The sequence below is a fragment of the Elaeis guineensis genome, chromosome 2 (assembly GCF_000442705.2).
Source record: "Elaeis guineensis isolate ETL-2024a chromosome 2, EG11, whole genome shotgun sequence".
Lineage (NCBI taxonomy): Eukaryota > Viridiplantae > Streptophyta > Magnoliopsida > Arecales > Arecaceae > Elaeis > Elaeis guineensis.
Window position 1 is genome coordinate 121,575,396 of NC_025994.2, and position 20,016 is coordinate 121,595,411.

General features: G+C 38.6%; 2 protein-coding genes across 2 annotated transcripts; both read right to left on the reverse strand.

Moving 5' to 3' along the window:
• Positions 1–5,095: 5,095 nt before the first annotated feature.
• Positions 5,096–9,565, reverse strand: LOC105038476 (GDSL esterase/lipase At1g31550). Its single transcript, XM_010914283.4, has 5 exons — positions 9,206–9,565; positions 8,887–9,105; positions 7,006–7,154; positions 6,614–6,890; positions 5,096–5,631 (listed from the first exon to the last, which is right to left on the reverse strand). The coding sequence occupies exons 1-5, from the start codon at positions 9,489–9,491 to the stop codon at positions 5,372–5,374; spliced, it is 1,191 nt and encodes a 396-aa protein (XP_010912585.1). The 5' UTR covers positions 9,492–9,565; the 3' UTR covers positions 5,096–5,371.
• Positions 9,566–14,021: 4,456 nt separating this feature from the next.
• Positions 14,022–16,224, reverse strand: LOC105038486 (GDSL esterase/lipase At1g28570). Its single transcript, XM_029263805.2, has 5 exons — positions 15,836–16,224; positions 15,491–15,709; positions 15,127–15,275; positions 14,728–15,004; positions 14,022–14,502 (listed from the first exon to the last, which is right to left on the reverse strand). Exons 1-5 carry the CDS (start codon positions 16,131–16,133, stop codon positions 14,228–14,230), a joined length of 1,218 nt encoding a protein of 405 aa, XP_029119638.1. The 5' UTR covers positions 16,134–16,224; the 3' UTR covers positions 14,022–14,227.
• Positions 16,225–20,016: the final 3,792 nt, after the last annotated feature.

Consider the following 20,016-nt stretch of genomic DNA (forward strand, 5'->3'; position numbering starts at 1 on the left):
TTAATGATAGAACACGAGCAAAAGCTGAATAAAGAATGGATTTCTATGTATTAAATATTAAATCACTGTATGTTTGATAAATTCAATAATGTAAATTTGATTAAAAGTAATTCTTTCTAGGGATTTTTCATGGTTTTTTAAAATTTTTTATACATTTGTTTTAATATTCTTGATTCTTTGTAACGATCATGTTTTCTTTCTCAGATAAGCTTCCTCCAACCCTCCCCCCCCAAGAAACCAAAACCCCACAAAAAAAAAAAAAAAAGGAAAATCCTTTTGCAACGTTTTCTACATCAGTTTTCTTTCAGGGCAAGGATGGGTGGAACAAAGTTTTTGTTTTTTGCTATCGAAGCTCTCTGCTGAAACCTCTCTCTTTCCTCTTGTTCTTGTCTCATTGTATGTCTGCATTAGAAGGTTCTGAGATGAAGAAATATAAATGTTATTTGAATTTGGAATTTTGCTGCACCAAATCCATGGTAGTTCTATAACAATGACCAAGAAGAAATGTTCTTAGCTGTCCTAAAAGCCACATGGTAATAGTAAAATAGGATACCAGGCAAGGAACCTGAGGTCGTATATGTTGATCTGGTGGGTTGGTGAGAAGGACCTAAGGGACTTTTGATGGGCTTTATATTCGATTCATCGCCATCATGCTTCAGGTTGCCTTTTTAAATCATTAATTTGTTCTATAAATACATTTTCTAGTCATTGTGTCATGGGTGCATTAGAACTCTTACATTCATTCATTGTTTTAAAATCCAGCCATTGGGCCATCGGCCCAAAAATTGCCCCGTATCATTTTCGTGCTGACGTGCTGTACACCATTTGGATATAAACTTGCAGTGTAGATCACCAAACTGACACCATGCTTTAAAAGTTGTGCAAAGCATGATCCAATGATTAAGATCGTGAAAGAAAATCAATTTTTCTTTTGCATGAAAGATACAATCCAAACTGCTGGAACAGCTGCTGTGCTATAAATTCAAAGTAGGTAATTTTCTATAGTGGGTTAGACCGGTCTAACAATTAGTGTCTTTTTTTTTTTGGCTTTTCAAGTAAAGGTCTAACAATTTGTTTGTTCTACGAGTTGTCAAAGGATGGGCCGCTCAAGTTATTTCATGCTCTCATTGATTAATGGAGCATAAGATAGAAGAGGACAAAGACTGAAGACGTAATCTTTCTACCGTTGACATATGCGATTATGGTTATCTCTTTTTTATAATTGATGTTATATGATTGTGGATATGCATATATGATGAATAATTTTATTATGCTTAATGGATGATGATATTTCTCATTATATTATGATGGTATTCTTTCTAGCAAACGGCTTTCTCATTAGATTACAGATTTTTACATTGTAGAGTTATTGACTTGATATAACGATATTAAGGGGAAGATATTTTTTTAAGAAACTTTTTGAATTTGATGTCAAGTATTTATTTTTGATCCTTGATAAAGAAAAATATCCATATATATTAGTAACCCGCTTTGGGAACATGGTGCCCTCTCCCCCTCCCCAGGGATATCTCTTGGTACATCGGATTCGTTTACAAGTTTCTTTTTGTTGAGGAATTCTCTCTAGATTTTGTGGCGTTTCTTCATCAGAAGAGAATGACGCTTTCCATGGCCAGCTCCGTCACCGGCGCAAGCTCCACTCCCTGAACTCACAGGTCCCAAAAGTGAGACAATAGAGTCTCCCTCTCTCTCTCTCTCTTTATACATGTATATAGCTCGTCCCCATCTATCAGCTTTAAATCTGCTGAGGGTTGAGTTTCCGGTCACTTTGGTCTGAAACCAAACAATGGCTTGCATGGACCTAATTCAGTATTGGTGCTAATGCTGTAACTTGTATAATTGCTGGGATTATAATAGCTTATAACTCTGGTACGGTTGCTCACTAATGCTGTTAATAAATAATTAATATAATTTTACTAGAAAATTTGTAGTCAATGATCAACAAGTGTTTGCATGTCTCTTATACTTGTTTCTGAGCTTAGTGATCCCCTACCTTTATTTCTATAGTCTGTTAAGATCAATGAAATTCAACATGGTAGAGGTGCACTTAGTTTAGATGCTGAAAGATCATGTTGAATCCTTAGACTCGAAGCTGTTTATAAATCTAATAAAAAGTACAAGACTTTGGAAACCATGGGCGCACTTCTATATGAGATTTGATGGATAGCTTGATGAGAAAATGACAAATATCTGAAGCTGACTAGGAATTTTAACTTGTTGACACAGACCAAAGATTGTTTTGCTGGAATAATTTCTAAGTTACTCATGTGTCCTAAAATAATGTTTTAGGTCAAATATCTTGATTATATTGTCAAGATTGTGATTGATCATGTTGAGGGAGCTGCACAAGTTTTGGCACGCTACATATTGTTTGGGTCCGCTATTTATTTGCACTAGATTGCATAGTCTATAGTCTAGATTGGTTCCTTCTTGGTTGTGATGGATTGATGAACACTAATTTCAAAAAACAGTCGGGTAATTGATTTTGATGGCAACAAATGTATTTCAAAAAACAGTCGGGTAATTGATTTTGATGGCAACAAACATTTGTGCTGGATGTGTGTTGCTGGCGTATACTGTGATGGAATTTTTACCATGATGGGTTCAAAAGTTTGAACTTCGCTGACTTGTTTTTCTGGAGTTAGGCCTGAGAGAAACCAAGCGAGAATATATCTCTGTATGCGGTTGACTTCCTTCTTGGCAGTGTTCTCAGCATTGCTATTTCCTGTAATTTATGCATCCAATGGTCTATGTAATGAATCCCTTGGGATTTGCGTGCAGGTTTGCATGTGAAAAGTCAGAAGTGGGATCTACTCTATTGTTTTGGTGCTTGTAAAATAATTAAATGGCATTATCGAGTAGGTTTCTTCTGCTGTCTTTGTTTAGATGCACCCTTCGGACCACAATATTTTGTGGTTCAAATGTTATTTAAAATCATAAATTATAACGCCAATCAAATCACATAAAAATGTTAGTGATTATAATGTAAATTTTTTTATAGATGGATAAAATTTTTATAATCGAATCGATCATGAAAAAAATTATGATCAAACATGATTCAAAAATATCCATCAAAAAATTAAAAAATAGGTGATCACGCACGCTTACACGCATGCATTAAAATACTAAGAAAAAAAAATGAATAAATCTTAGAGGTATTTGAACAGTTTAGATAAACATCACATAATCATCATTTTTTTTTTTTATGGATGTTTCAATATGTGCACGTGACAGATAATGACAATTTAATCATAATTTTTTTCACGATGGATCTGGTTATAAATTTTTTTCTCCATATTAATGGCTGCTCATCGCTTCATTCCCTTGTGCTACACGTCAATACATGACTGGTTGATCACATCCGCGGCCTTGGCTGCAACCATCCACCCTTCGATCTTTTGGTGCGCCAATCATTGACCGTCATATCTGGTCAGCGAAGTGAACGGTTGCTCCTATACGATTTTTCAGTCAAAAAAACTATCATGATTTTTCGCACGCATGACTCCTAGCCGCTGGACATACGTGGCCAAAACACCCACAAAATCCAGGCCTTCGACTTGAAAGAGCAAAGGAAAAAAAAAAAGGGATAAATTATTGCATAGACCAGATCTAATATATCCTTCCAAATCGCAAAGCATATGTACAGAGGAGAATAAACACCTCTCATTTGATTTTAACTCGTTTAAATACAATGAAGTAATATGGCGAGTGACTATTAGACTGACCAAGGGACCTGATCTACCTAATAATTAGACATATATCCCAAGAGAATAGATGGCAAGATGCAAGTCACAAGACATGACTTCGTAGTTGCCAATGAACTAACCTTTTATATATATATATATATATATATATATATATATAGCTCATGTTCAATGATCTAGTATAGTTCCCATATGGAAAGATGTTTGTTCAAAAATTTCTATCTTCTGGAGTTGTATGGCTTTTAAAATGAGGAATGACGGCTCGATCCGATTTTGAAAGAATATTTGAATCGATATAATTTCTTTTTGTTCTTATTTCGAAGAGCTTTATGATTGTGTTTTGAAATCGAATAGGCCGATTTCATCGTACTGGAGCTAGAGGAATTTAAGATGGTGTATCAAAGTTTAAAAACTATTGACTGTTCTTTAAGAGACCCAGTTGTCTGTCTTGCCATCCATTCTTCTCTCTCTTAGGCTATCTCGTATTATAGATGTACTGGTTTGGAAGCTTACACAAAATGACTTATTCACTGTTGACTCCTATAAGTTCCTTAATTATGGTGGTCTGAAATGTCTCTCCTCAAAAATTTTTTGGCAAGCGCTAATACTTGAAAAAGTGAAAGTTTTCTTGTGGTTGGCCACAAAGAATAAGCTACATACAGAAAAAATTCTTGCGAGAAAAAGTTGGAATATCAGCTCTGGATGTGTTCCATGTGGCTCAAGTTCAGAGTCGGATATCCATTTATTTTTCAGATGTTCTCTTGCAAGGAGTTTGTAAACAATAATAAATTTACAGCTGAATTTAAGAGGTAAGCCTTCTTTGTTTCTTGACATGTAGACCATTTGGAAAAGAAAAAATAAGAATAAACTTAAGAGCAAGGCAAATGATCAATTATTGGCCACAATATGTTGAAAAATTTGGAGGGAAAAAAATAATGGGATATTTCTAAAGAAGAAAAGATCTGTTTTCTTTGTTTTGTAGAATATTTTTTCAACTTTTTATGATTGAGAACACCTTTGTTCTATAAAGAATCAAGATAATCATAAGAGACTTTGGATGAAGCTAGAAACTTTAGCTACTATTGTAACAAAATGTAGATAATCTTTTTTTTTTCTTCCTTCTACATCTAATTTAATTTTTTTAAATTACTTTTTTTAAAAATATAATTTTGATTTTTATTAGTAATAAAAAAGGACAGCATCCTGCTACCTCTGTTTTCAGTCAAAAAAAATTATCATCCATTACACATGAAAACGAACCTCCACCTCGCTCCAAATGGATGATGTGGTAGTCAGTTGCCGCGCTAAGGAATAGTTTGCTCATAGAGAAGTTTGGCTGCCGTCACAGAAGTATGAAGCCATGGACCTAATAATTCAAGAAACAGAATCCCGTCCAACCTCCAATTAAAATAGCACGCATCAACACTAGATTGCACGACATGGATTGTGTCGAGTAGCTACAACAAAAATTGAGTTCCTCGCTAACAAATATCAGGATCAACAAAATATTTTGTAAGAAAGAGATTAGAGAATGAAAACAATACAAAAAGAAGGTAGTTTTCTTGATATGGAACAACACAATCGGCAATAATCCGTGCCGGGCAAGGATCCGATTGCCGTCCAGTTGAAACGCAATTATCTTCTTTCGGCTAAACCACACGCTGGAGTTGAGAGACGCCTCGCTCCAGCTGAAGGCAAGCTTGAGCTATTGGAGCAGTGGCATATGATCCTTCTAACAAGCCACGGGCAATAATCTTGTAAACCGCGTCAGTTAAGTGCATTCCATCCCAACATACATGCTTTGATGGATCGCTGCAGACCGTACCCCCAGGAGCTCCACACATTACAGCGAGGTTGAAATTATAACGACCACCACCTCCACAGCATGCAGCTAGAGGTGCATCAATTCCTGCAACCACATCAATCCCATTCACTCAGCTTCAAAACCACCATAAGGGGAAAAAAAAATGCTGAATATGTTAACTGTCACATATAGTCCACTAATATTATTTGCTTCATATATTTAAGTATTTGCTTAATTCATCCTGCTGTTGAGCAATTTGCCACTGATTACTGATCACAATTAATCACCAGTGCTCTCAAAATTCCAAACCAATATGACAACTGCACCGACTCTTAGGTGTTATCTACAAACATAATAACCATCAATTGTTGCACAAGTATAACAGATATTGTTTTTTTTTTTTTTAAGTTATTAGATAACATATAACACAGACCTACAAGCACAAGTACTTGAAAGCCACATAAAGTACAAAGTAATCATAGGTGCTTGCAAGATATACTGCATGTCCTTTATCTCACTTATCCATTATTTATTAATCCCTAGCGCTTTTTCATGAAACTCTATAATCAATTTTCCAAGAGGAGAAAACTAAGGGGTCAAAAATCACCAAAGACCTCCTCTGCTCATGAAAATCTCTGTTTCTGTCATCCTGCCTGAATTTCTTTCAAGTCCTGTAAATTTTCTTGATTCTGAATAAAACATAATGGTGGCTGGGTACAGCCTCCATTATAATCAGAAAAGAAAAATCACCGAAGACAGAGAAGTCATGGAGGCCTAAACGTTGTGCTGGAACAAGACTGAAGGACGAAAGTTATGCCAGATTTACTTTTATTGCATGTCTTGCTTTAGTTTTCTGCCAGGTAACTCTAAAGTTTGTGCTAAATACTTCAGCATGCATCATTAAATTGATCACAATATGTACTAGAGGTATCTACTGAAATCGCCCCTTAATCAAGATTTATTTGGGAAAGCCTACCTCACATTATGTAATACATGGCCTACCAACCTCCTTTAAAGGAAAAATTTTCCAGTGCATAGACTGCAGAATTCTAACACTAGGTGCAAAGACAAAAAAAAGAACACTCACCGTATTTGAGCGGATGACGGTAGATATCCATCGCGGCTTCGTAATAGTCGGCATAGATGATGGTGGTATAGGGGTGAAGACCTCGGAGCCGATCCACCTCAGCCTTGAGGAGGTTGTTGTGGTACTCCGAAAACTCGTTCAACCGCTTGATACAACCTGTCTGTGGGTCGTAGTCTTCTTTTCTTTGGCTCTGGTGGATCGTAAGATACGCCGAGACGCATCCAAGCGGGAATATTCCCGGTACTACCAATGTTTTGGCCCCGAGCTCGATCAAGCTCTAGCAATCAAATTGAGGGCCTCAGTACAAAATTCAGAGGCTGTGCCACCACGAAATCTCAAAATGGATACAGATCTAGTGACAGAAAGAAAGATTGAGAAAGAAGTATGCTCACATTGATAGCCCAACCAGTGATGTTGATGACGCTGGGAACATAGGTTCGTATCTCGTCTAAGGTTCTGAACTGGGCGAATGGTTGGTTGTAGTCATTCCCTCCAATCTCTCCCATGAGGACAAGGGACTTGCTTAAGAAGCTTTCACAGTCTGCCGATGCGTGCAAAGAGCAAGACTCAATAGATCAATCTCTCTTTGCTCAAATAGTTGGATAGACTCACTTCAAAGAGAGCATCAATATAAGAAATTTTGATTCATAAGATATAATTTGGAGTGAAGAAAATACTAATCATCACCTGCCAGATCACTGCTCTATTCACTCGGGACGTAGAAAATACTAATTTGGTGCGGGTTGTATCTTTCGCGCGAAAGAAAGATGGATCGATATCAACTGTTGGATCAAGCCTTACACAGCTCTCAAAGCACTATAAAATCTTTCTTTCATCTACCTGCATAGGTCTCGAAGCTGCTATTGAGTGATCCAACAGTTGACGTCACGAAAGAAGGTGAATCATTCTTTCGCACGGAAGATACAACCCGAACCCCACTAACACCACCAACCAGCTATGTATGGCACCAATCACGACTGCCATGTCCCAGATGATCTAGCTATGATCATTAGCAGGCGACTAGTACCAGCAATCTAGGCACGAAGGCGGGAAAACTTTATAGCAGCGAAAGAAGTGGGCTCAAAACAGGTGACTTTAGCATTTTAAAAACTTTGGATCTTGAGAAGGTCAAGTCCTCCGATCACAACCATCTTATGCAGGTACCATTATTGAGTAATCAGATCTCTCTAGTTAAATTCGAAGAGGTTTGTATTTGAAAAACTTGCCTTGGAGTGCTCCACTAGACAAGCATGTTAGCTTTGAACCCAAAGGAAAAAATTAAAAAGAGAGACATGACTAGTAGGGCATATTTTAGCTCTGGATCTTCTGGGGCAAACCCAACTTGAATATTTGGCGAATCGGTTGCTTTCCCGGTTGGTTTAATTAAAGAGGTCCAGTTAAGATCATCTTTTAATTCGGTACGCATCGTGTCCACACCTAATGCAGGAGACTTAACTTCAGAAATTAATCAGAAATATGTTTATATGTTACATGTAAAAATCATGGTACACCTTTTTTATCTTTCTATTTCTAGATATTTTTTTTGTAAGACGACTAAATATATAAATAAACATAATAGCCATTTTAATTGATTTTGAAGTCGAGACCGTGGATAAGAATATACTAGAATAAGATTTTATTTGTTGGTAAATCCAGCTGGCATTACATGAATTTTAAGAAATAAACTAATGGGTGTGAATTTTAAGAAATGAACTAATGGGTCGCTTCCTCCACCGACGCGGGCCTTTCTCTTCCGCCTTTGCATGTGATGCTTGGCACCGTTTAGGTGTGGAAGGCACCAACAAAGAGCCAGTTTCTTAAAAGAACAGGCTGCATTACGTAGCCCGTCTCTTCTTTTTGGGTGCATCGAGTAGCCTGTCTTTTGAAAGAAGAAGGCACCAACCGATCGTCGGCTACTTATCCGAGGGATTAAGTAGCTTGTCTTCAGCTATCATATCATTCAGCTAGCTGTATCAATGATTATATTCAGGATATCCCTCGGATACCATAACCGGATGTCTAGACACACCGAAAATTGCTTGCGGTATCCCGCATATTGGTGTGTTAAAAGAAGGGAGACTCTCAGACTCCCGATCCTAATCCGATTTTCGCGGACGCATAACCCTCCAATAAATCATGCAACCGCATCCCCTAGTTGTATGATTGGGATATCAATTGATCTCGTATCCTTAGATCCCCCATGGATGCCCAACGGTATCCAAATTTTTGGGAACCAAGCCAACAAAATAGAGCATGGAGAAGAGAAGACTTGCCTGATTTGTAGGAGCAGAAAGAAGGCAGCAATTCCTTAAACCACTGGATCTGCGTACCCAACGAGTACTGGGGCCATGTGAGAGCCATCCCTTTGGCCTTAAAGAATTCGCCGTCGAGGGCCGTAACCCCGGCCACCGCGAAATTTACCCCATTCCGGAGATCCTGATTGCTGGTTCTCGCAAGATACGGCGGCACGGGCGGCATCCCCATGGCCTGAGCTGCACCCACCATCACAATTTGCCAATTCCAACCAGGATTAATCGCTCTGTGGATAAAAATTGGGGGAGAGAAAGGAAAGGAGTGATGAGAAGTGCATACCAATGAAGTCAATGATTACTCGCCCATCGGAGAAACGGCCAGTGGGGCGGCGGAAGTAAGTATTGCCATATGGAGGATGGGCAACTGGACCTGCCTTCTCGCCCAAGGCAACGAGATAGTTCCCGGTGTCGGCGATGGAATCCCCGAAGCTGATGATGGAATTGTAGCAGCTGGTGGCGGGTTTGGATTTTAGAAGGATGAAGATAGTGGCAAGGAGGGGGAGTTGAAGCAAGATCATCGCTTTACAGAAGACCCGGGCGGTGGATTTGTTGGCGGTGGAGGCCATTGGAGAGGTGGAGTGGATCGGAACGGAAGGGGGGTGATTAGATCCAAACAAGAGCGATGTTTTATAACACAGCCCGTTAAAGGGCTTAAGGATTTCCTTATTATTTTTCACCCAACAACACCTACTATAGAAGACGGTAACTCTTGTGGTTCGATTTTGTTGTAAAATAATCCGATTCGAGCGCAGTGCACGACAGACTTTTTTATTTACTTTAACATGCAATTGACTGCATGATCCTATCACAACCGGTAGCAGTCGTTTTCTAATGGCCCAAGGGCTTGCCAATTTGCAAAGGAAAATGCTTTGTCTACCAACCAGAGTATTGAAAACGTGTTAAATTTTTCCTTTATTTTGGAGTCATCAAGGGTAGAGATGGATCAACTCACCTCGTATATTGTGTTTTTTTTTTTTGGTAAACACCTCGTCTGTGATGTTAAAAACCAGATTTACACTTTCTTTCTCGAAAAATAATGCATAAGCTTCATGCAAATGGATGTTTTTTGTTACAGCGTTGCTTTGCGTACCCTAGCGTGCCGCTGGATGAGATCCAAATGCTTTTCAGGGGAATTGGAGGTTTTAGTAAGGGGTTTGATTAAAAAGGGTACCAGGTGGCATCCTATATGACTAGCTGTTTTGTGGACATTTGAGACAACTTATCTTCAACCTTTCATAATTTCGGATTATCTTGTATTTGAATCTATCTACATGTATCTACTTTAGGATGATTTAATTTATGTATCTCACTAAAACAAGCCAAAAGAAAAAATAGAAATCGAGATTTTGATATCTTTGTTAAGCCCATTGGTCTAGCAAATATCCAATCTAGTCAGACATTTCATATATGTAATAAGATAAAGGTAAAAAAGAATAATGACTTAATTGATATTATTTTTTTATTTTTAAAATATAAATAATATTTTTATTTTTATTATTAAATATAATATGAATTATTTATAATAAATAATTATTTTTAAAATATGAATATGACGATGATGATGAAAGCTTGAAACTAGCAGCGCACTCTAGAACTTCTAACTTCAAGCAATTCTGGATTCAAAAATGATTTAATTTTGGATGGTACATACTCGTTTCAAAATTTCACATAATTTCAATTATTTTTTTATTATAATTAATTATCTTCGTGAAAAAAGGTATCCACGTGCTAAAAGCTTAGTGGTACTCTTCCATGATTTGCGAATGAATCATTTCAAGGTCCAAATCATAACACCGTCCTTTTGTCTGGTGCCCAGGAGGAATAGTCCGAGTTACCTAATACCCAACTTATGGAAAAATTATTGGTCAATGCGTCATTTTTGGACCATTTCAATCAAAACCAGACAATCATAGGCTCGTGGAGGAAAAAAACTCCTCAATAGAAAAAAAAAAAAAAAAAAATTATAATTTTCATAAATTCATTTACTATAATTTATTTTTTTTGTCTGTTTTTTCTCTCTTTGAAGTCAGCTTCTCTAAAAAGAGATGACGCCTCCCTTCTCCTCTTTCATCTCTTCTGAAAAACATCTCCTCGTGTCCTCTCAAAGGTCCACTCGAGCCCCTACTACCGTCGCCGGCAACTTCGAGCTCCATAAATTATCTGCATTCTCTCAAGACTTCATCAACCTCCAACTCTCACTAAAAAGGCTTATCGATAAAGATGAAAAGCTATAGAACAGCTCCAGTGAGGAAAGGACGGCGCACAAGAGGCCAACGAAGTAGAACACTTGTGCAAGTAGATGCAAAAAGGCGAATCCTCTTAGCTGACAAAGAAGAACTCCTCTTTTAGCTCCGGTTTTGATTGCACGCTCTTATTATTGAATTCACTTTCTCTATTTTCATTGGCAATTTCTTTTTTCCTCCAAATTTTTGATGTGGCGGAAAAATTATCAATTGAATGAGGCCCACCACATTATTTTTGGATCAGCGTCACAAGCTTGATGGTTCTTATAAAAATATGATGTGGTGGATTTGGTTGAACCAATACTTTTTCCAACTTATGAGAGAGGGATCCTCTGCACTCTGCTTTTCCTTGGTAAACATACCATAACTTGAATAATATAAAAACTAATCTGTGAACTGGATATTAAGCAGCATTGTCAACTAACTTTTTAAATAAATATCATGTGATTCTAAGGAAAATGGTATATCCTGTTTTGGAACTAGAAAAAGAAGAAAACAATATCAAAAACTTGTCATTAGACTCATCACTGGCTCTCCTGAGAGCAATGTTAACTGGTGACCACCCTCCCGGCCGTCTTGAATGGTACTAAGGGGAGAGGAGGTCACGATACAAAAGCTCTCAAATGTCATAAGCGCTCGAAAAGATCCCATTATTCCGAAGGCCACAGTAGAAAGGCCCCTTTAGCAATCTATCATTTAAGTACGGGACACCATAACAAAGCTATTCTGAAATGTAGATTTCATTAAAAGAAAAAAGAAGGTAAAGACTAAGATATCAAAAGATTGGTCCATATATTTAATTCCAAAATCCAAATCTAGTTAATATTTTCAGATAAAACATTAATATTTGATAATTATTAGTTTATTTAAGATTGCAAAAAACAAAAAAAAAAAGTTTTAGAAATCTTGGTCAATATAGTAATATCAGATAACATTGATGAGTGGCATGTATCTCATAAATTCTGGACTGATCATTATTAATTAATTTTCTAATTTTAATGATTGCACATTAACTATTGGAGCCAACAAATCCCTAATTGTCATCCTTTGCAAGAAGATGGCAGCATTTAACCATACTATCTAGGTTGTATATAATGTGTTCCCCCGGGAAGAGATAGGAGGATTGGAATTGCCCTACTATTTGGTGACTTGACCTCAATCTGTTCGACAATTATAACTGAAAAGCTAAAGTAAAACTAAAAGTATTATAATTTTGATTCTATGCTCTATATTGTATATTATGATGAACAATAGCCTAATTTATCAACAAACTCTGAAAAAAAAAAAAAAAGAAATATTTCAATATGGTCATTGACTCCCTTCTTTGTAGAATCATTGTCAACTAGTTGTATAAATCAATAATAACAATGTTAACCCAAATTAAACATGTGATAATGTCATAGACCCAAAATAAGCCCTCATGAATCCACCACAGGCATGAAAGGCCAGGCGTCTGGTTGTTGGGGTGGGATCTCCATGTCTTTTTTTGAAAAGCCAGGAGGAAAGGGTGTTTCCCCCGAGATTCATTCATTAAGAAGCTGGTATGTACAAGGGTTTATGGGTGATATATTGCGGGAGATGCTTGGTATGACCACGAAGGTCAATACATATGGGGGTGGGATCTCCATGTCAAGCATTGCCCAGATCATTTTATTTGTTCTCAACTCGCTCATTCACTTTGTTCTGTTGAATTCGTGCATTGCCATTCTTGTCTCGAAGAAGGGAGATGCTATCCAAGAGTGTAAAATTGAGGAATAAGAATTTTTACCAGTATCGCTATAGTGCTTCACTTGTTGTCTACTTGTCTTGGTGTATTACTCACGCTTCCCAGTAGTTGCCCCTCCACATTAGAATCATCTTAGAAGCGTCTTTTGCTTGGAACTATCAATTAGTATACTTAATTAATGAGCAGAATGTTGTATTTGCGTGCTTTCACAGCCGGACCATGTAGTGTGACAGGTGACAGCATGATATCAAATGCACTGCGGGCATGGCACTAAACAAAGTTTTACTTTTTATCTTCAGTTTCATGTAATGTTTTTAACGTTAAATCCTTAAGTAGCTGGATCAGCAATAAAGCCTAACATCTAACAAGCATTTCTACATGTATTTTTCAGATGGTTGCTTTAAATCTAAATGTATTAATGAGTTATTCGGGCCAAAACCACAAGTTCCAACTAATATTATCATAGGCTTTCTCAAAATCCAATAAGCCTCCGTACAATGTGCAATAATTTTTGCACTCATTTGAAATTGCCGCCCCGCTCCTATTGCCTCGATTTGGTCCTGTGATGTACCACTGATGTGGTGTACGCGGCATAAGGTATAATTTCTCAGTCCATAGGCCAATTTTGTTTTTATCCGTTAAATAAAATCTGCCCTACATGTAATCGGGTCCACTGTTTCATTGATCCTACCCATAAGAAGACCATCTGTTCTTGAACTAACTTCTCTCGGTTGGCCCCTCCTCTCATTTTTATCAAGAAAAAAAAAAAAATCTAATTGTACCATTGACCCACATAAAAGGTTTATGTAGTAGTGAATTGGTATTCTTTTTTCGACGGATTAGAACAAATACGATTAGCTGGTGCACTGCAGTTGCTAAGTTTAAAACAGTTTCAATAGGATAGGGTACAACATGATGGATCATTTGTTCTCGGCTTCTACTTTGATCAAGAATATGTTCGAGCCTGCTTAAATCATCTTTCCATTCAAAAATAAAAAGAATCCACTTAAATCGCCAACCCCGTTCTGGTCGATAAAGCATCAGACCACCTTTTTTGGAACAGAGCATGAGCTTTAAGGTGTTAAAAAACGCATCCCGAGGTCACAAAGGTCATGTGACCACGTGTGCTCACCACTCAACACGCATTCAAAATACTACTGCAACCATGTCATTCATGTGGATGACCAAAACAATAAATTACAAGACTGAAAATAATTGCGTAAAATAAAGACAGAGGATCTACAGGAAATGGCCCCTTACGTGACATGGTCACAAAACCATACAAATTCTTTGAAACAAGATCCAGCGGCCTAGTGAGCCATTCTTAACTCCTTCACTTTGTTGGGTGGAATAAAGGTTGGAGCTGACTGGCATCTGACTCCACTTTTGAGCATGCTTGCAGTATGGGAGGATAGGCATATGGTCCTTCTAATAAACCACGGGCAACGATTTCAGTAGCCGCTTCAGTTGGGTGCGCATCATCCCAAAAAACAAACTTCGATGGGTCCTTGCAAACCGTAGCCATTGGACCCCCACACGGTAAAGAGAAGTTGACGTTATAGGGGCCACCACCTCCACAGCAAGCATCCAAAGGTGCCTTCTTAAATCCTGCGGGTCCACAAATTTCATTCTCTCAAAAAGATGACCGATATAGTATAGAGAAAATTCAAAAAAGAAAAAAAAAAAAAAAAAAAACAACAAAGCTTTTGTGATAGGTTGGATGTTATCCAAGCTGTCGCGGTTTTGGACAGCAGACCACTAACGGTATGTGGTGCTATCAGGGCTATAACATGGTCATTATTAAGATTTGGAAGGCAAAAGGGAAATGCCGACCAAATTTCTCTGGAGAACGGAAGACGCTCATTAGGGCTTCGTAATAGTCGGCATAGATGATGGTAACATGAGGGTGAAGTCGTCGGATCCTGTCCAACTCGTTCTGGAGTAGCTGATTGTGGTACGCCGAGAACTCATTAACCCACTTGATACAGCCTGTGTCTGGATCGTAGTCTTCCACAATTTCACTTTGCATCCAAGTAAGGTACACCGGGACACATCCAGATGGGAAGATTCCCGGTACTACCAATGTTTTTGCCCCAAGTTTGATCAAGTCCTAGCAATCAAGCAAAAAGATCTTTAATTGAGAAGCTGGTGTCGCACTACCTACCGCTAAATTCCACTAAAATTAGGCTTTTAGTAACACAAATAGATGATCGAGGGAGAAATGAAACTGACATCGATCACTGAACTAATGACTTCAATGATATTGGGAATGAAGGTTCTGATCTCATCGGCGGTTCTTCCTTCATTAAACGAGTAGCCATGGTCATTCCATCCAATCTCTCCCACGAGGAAAAGCGAGTTGCTTATGATGCCTTTGCAGTCTGTCAGCATGCGGAAGAAATAAAATTGAATAAATTGTTCTTCCTGAATTCAAACCAACAAAATCGTGTTGCAAAAAGAAGTTTATGTATCGTATCATCAAACTAGATTCGAATAACGACAGCTACTATGAGACATAAAAACCAAAAGGGGCTAAGAGTGTGAGACAAAAAAAAAAAAACTACAAGAAAAAATGGGAGGAAGAAGTTGCTCTCACCCGAATCCGTGGAGCATAGCGAAGGCAGCAGTTGCTTGAACCAATTGAACTGAACAACCAACGAGTACTCCGACCATGTAACGTTGAGCCCTTTGGCCCTAAAGAAGTCGTTGTCGAGTGCGGTGGCCCCGGCGACCGCAAAATTCGCTCCATACCGGAAATCCTGCGCATTGGTTCCGGCCAGATACGGCGGCACGAGCGGCAGTCCTAAGGATTGTGCTAAGCACCAGCCATCACCAAAACTTGTTTAATAATTAGTTCATGACAAGTAACGAAACGTTTTGGGAATCAAACTTAACGAGCATGGCTTTTAGAAGAAGAGGAGACATAAGGAGGATGAAACACCTATGAAGTCAATGATGAGCCGCCCATCGGAGAACCGGCCAGTGGCATTATGGAAATAAGTCTCGCCATATGGGAGATGGGCAAATGGGCCGGCATCGTCGCCGAGGTAGTGGAGAAGGTTTCCGGTGTCGGCAAGGGAGTCCCCGAAGCTAAAGATGGAGGTCAAGCAGGTGGCGGGGGCGGCAGCGAAGGTGCTCTTCAAGATAGAGGTGTCATAGGTGACGACCAGGCGGGTGCCGAGAAGAGCGAGGAGGGCGGTGAAGAGAGGAAATTGAAGGGAGTGGTGGGAGGAGGCCATTCGGGAGGTGCGATCAAGACGAGCCGGGATGATTTAATCACCCGGAAAATAATGCCCCGGCACGGTATATGTCTCGTTTCATCGCATTGGGATACCGAAATCATCGGAATGAGAAATTATTAGATAGATCTAGCCTACCATGAACCAATATTTTAAAAACCGGATCTGATATTGAACTATTTTACTGGCCAATTCCGGGTTCCATGCGGCGTTCACAAAATGCTGGCATCAGCATATTATCAAAATTTAAAGTTTTATTATTTAATATTTTTAAAAATAAAAAATAAGAAAAAAATAAAAAAGAATGCCCTTACCGTGGTCCCTGATTGTCAGAAGTGCAGTGGAGGCTTTTTTTTTGGGTTTCTATTTGTTTATGGGTTTGGGCCATTGGGCATTCGGATTTGGATAGTAAATTAGTAATTCGAAATTTGAGATCTAAATATCTAAGTCCAAAATTTTATGCTAGATATCAAGTTTCTATAATTTATCCGGTTCAAACGGGTCATCCAGTTCAATCGATTCGGTCGGTTCAAACGTTTCATCCGATTTTGGACCAATCTGACATAAGGGTATATAACGAACCGGTTAGTAAACAAATTTCCTTGGATAAATTCTGCCCCTAACCAACTTAACGCTCATATTCCTTTGTTGCAGGATTTATGGCAATGGCGGAGGGAAGTACAATCGCTTTATATTACTCATACTTTCCGTGAGACAGATCAGGTAGCGGATTACATGACTCATATTGCCTTGAATGGGGATTTTGTCTGGCATAATCGAACGGATTTAGACCCTATCTGTACTTCACTTATTAAGGCTGATGGCTATGGTGTGCAGTTCAATAGAAGATACCCTCATTAAGGGGCTTTTGGCCCTTTACCGGAAATTTACGCATGCTAATATCTTTTGGTGCAGCGTAGCCAAAGGACCTATTACTGTTTTTCTGCCTGCTTTGGCCTTGGGATTGCATCCTGGGGCTGTTTTCCCTCTTTGCTTCACCTGGCTGGGTATATATTCTGAACCTCGGCATACATTCAAGAAGCTCAAGCAAGAAAAAAGGAAAAAATAAAAAGAAAAAAGTGAATGATGAGAACAGGAAAAAAGAAAAAAGAAAAAAATAAACAAAATTCAAGTTGGGAACTTGGAAAAAAGAAGCAAATAGAGAAAAAAAATATGGAACAGATCTTTGCAGAACAATTGGAGTTGGAGTATTACTCTGTGTTTGGTGATCTCTAACTTTTCTTCTGGTGGTGAACTAATGGAGATTTTGTGTTTTATGTGGATCACAATCGCCCATATCTTTTGTGTTTGGTACAAAGTTATTCTTAAGCAGCTGTACCATGCCTTCTTTCTGCTGCAGATAGATGCCCGGGATGGGGATTCAATAGCATATTATTATTCATGGTGTTACTGCTTCCTTAAAGCTTATTATGCTTATTTTACTACTAATGAATTTGTCAACGGTTTCATCATCTACATATCTTTCTTATTGACTGGTTTGGAAATTGTATCTGCTGGACAGTCTCTCATACAGATGAAAAAGGAGATTACAAAAAAACAAAAGGAAGAAAAAAATTGAGAAAAATTGTAAAGAATATGAGGAAAAAATAGTGAAAAGAAAACAAAAAAAGAATGAAAAAAGGAAAAAAAAAGGAGAACGGAGATGAGAAAAAACAAAGAAGAATGGAAAAAAGGAAAAATCAAAAGGAAATTTTTAATGCTAACGGTCTGTGTCCTTTTTTGCAGGTGACAGTGTTAGTGCATCCAATATCTCTTATTAGGCCCGATCATTTATCTCAATGTATTTCCTGCTTCTGCTTAATTGATGTGTGCATTTTTCAGCTTTGGTTCCATTCTGATTGGATCATATTTGAGACATGTTTAATCATTATGGCTGATGGGATCAATGACAAAGATGGGTCTTTGCTTCAATCTACTTACATATCATGCCTGGTTGCTTTATCAGTGAATACAGTCTTCTCCAAAACCAATGACAATTTGCACCTTCATCAGAATGTATCTCTATGCTGGATCAATTATACTCTTACTTTGCTGTTTCTACTACATTTCTATGGAGATTTATATTTAAAATGGTTACTATGGGTGCTCTTCGACTGATCTTTAGGGGCTCAGATTTACATATATCTTCTCTTACTGTTTATGGCTGCCTATTTCACAGTTATTTCCTCAATTCTCAAGTGCATCGTTACAGCTGGAAAGATGGTATGAGTTGCCGTGGGGAGAACTTGACTAAGTTCCTGTTAGTCTTCATGTGCCTGTTCCTATGTTACTATTCTGACAGGGACTGCTGTGGTTACTTCACACCTCTGATCAACTCCTCAATGCATCTCCATTGTCAATCATTTATCTTCACATTAGGGAGCTCTCAACAGAAACCAGCTCGACTTTTGGGTCCGTTTTCTTGTTATTTACTTATGTACTCCTTCAGGTTTTTATGTAATCTCTCTAATCATGTTGGGGATGGGAAGCTTTTGGGTTTCTGTAGTTTTGATCACACTGCTACTGTAAATTCGGTTGGGTACTCTCTTAATACTCTGTATAGCACTTTTTATGGTATATACAGCCTTATTTTCTACCAAAAAAAAAAAAACAAGTTTCCGATACAATTTGATGGACCGGCCACTCCAATCCAATTCTGACAATATTGCCCTATAACCTAGCCCAATAGAATTGAACACATTAGCCTCTTCTAACCTACTTCTGCCCGAAGTTAGAGAAATAAATAAATTAAAAAAAAAAAAAAATAGCAGATGTCCTTCCCCTGTCTGTATCTCAAATGGGGGAGGAAGGGGGAGCTCACATCGAAACGTGGATGAAGGACCTGTCCTTGTCGCCCCGGAGGCGACAAGCCAAAGGCCGTCGGGAGAAAACTAGAGGTTATCGTATGACTGGAGAGGATGCGAAACGTCTTATTTAAGATGCCGTCTCTGTGTCAGCCCCATATTCAAATAGTACCAGAGCCAGAGGCATTGGAGCAGACGACGGTGTCCTGGGTAGAGTGCTCGCCATGGATGGACGCCTCCAACAGGGTGTCGAGATGGCAAATGATAACCAACCGGCTTTTGGTGTAAATAATGGAGTTAGACTTTGGGTCGTCAGATATCGAAAACCCCCGGCCGTGCTTCGTTGAGGGTGCACATGCGTAGAGCTCCGAGCACTCCGCTATTGGATACAGGAGGGGGCGAGGGCAGAGAGGATGCCGGGGAGGCGGCAACAAGAAGAAGAGAGATGGAGTGGGACACTTCCTCCAATTTATTAATAAAGAGATGGAATGTACAAATCACATACAAACGGGAATGTTACCGATGAAGATGAAACAAGGAAGGTGCAAAAGGGATGCACGTCATAACCGGTCCGATGAGCACCACCAAGATGAAAGGGTGCTCCAAAGCTTTCAAAGCCCTTCGATCACCTCGTCTTTACAAAGATGCTCTCATTGGTGAAAATTTTGAAGAGTCCATTGAAGAACAGAGAACATGGAAGTATTCCTTCTTAGAAAAAGTCTCACATTCCGTCCACACCAAATTTTGCAAAATTCCCAAGCTCTTCTTAGCCAGTAATGGTTGAAATTTTTAGCACTTCTAGGAAGTCCAATGCGTGGAGGTTGGATGGCTATCCTCTCAGATGGGTTGGGTTCGAATTCGCAGCGGATCAAATGCTTCCTGTGAATGGGCATTTAATGAGTAAATGAGAGACCATGTCATTCATATTCGCAAGACCACTTAACACTTATTCATAGAACTACTGCAATCATGTTGTTCATTTGCATGACCAAACCAATAAATTACTAGACCTAAAAGATTGACTATAATACGAATAGTGGATTAACAGGAAATGGCTGCTTATGTGACATGGTCACGAA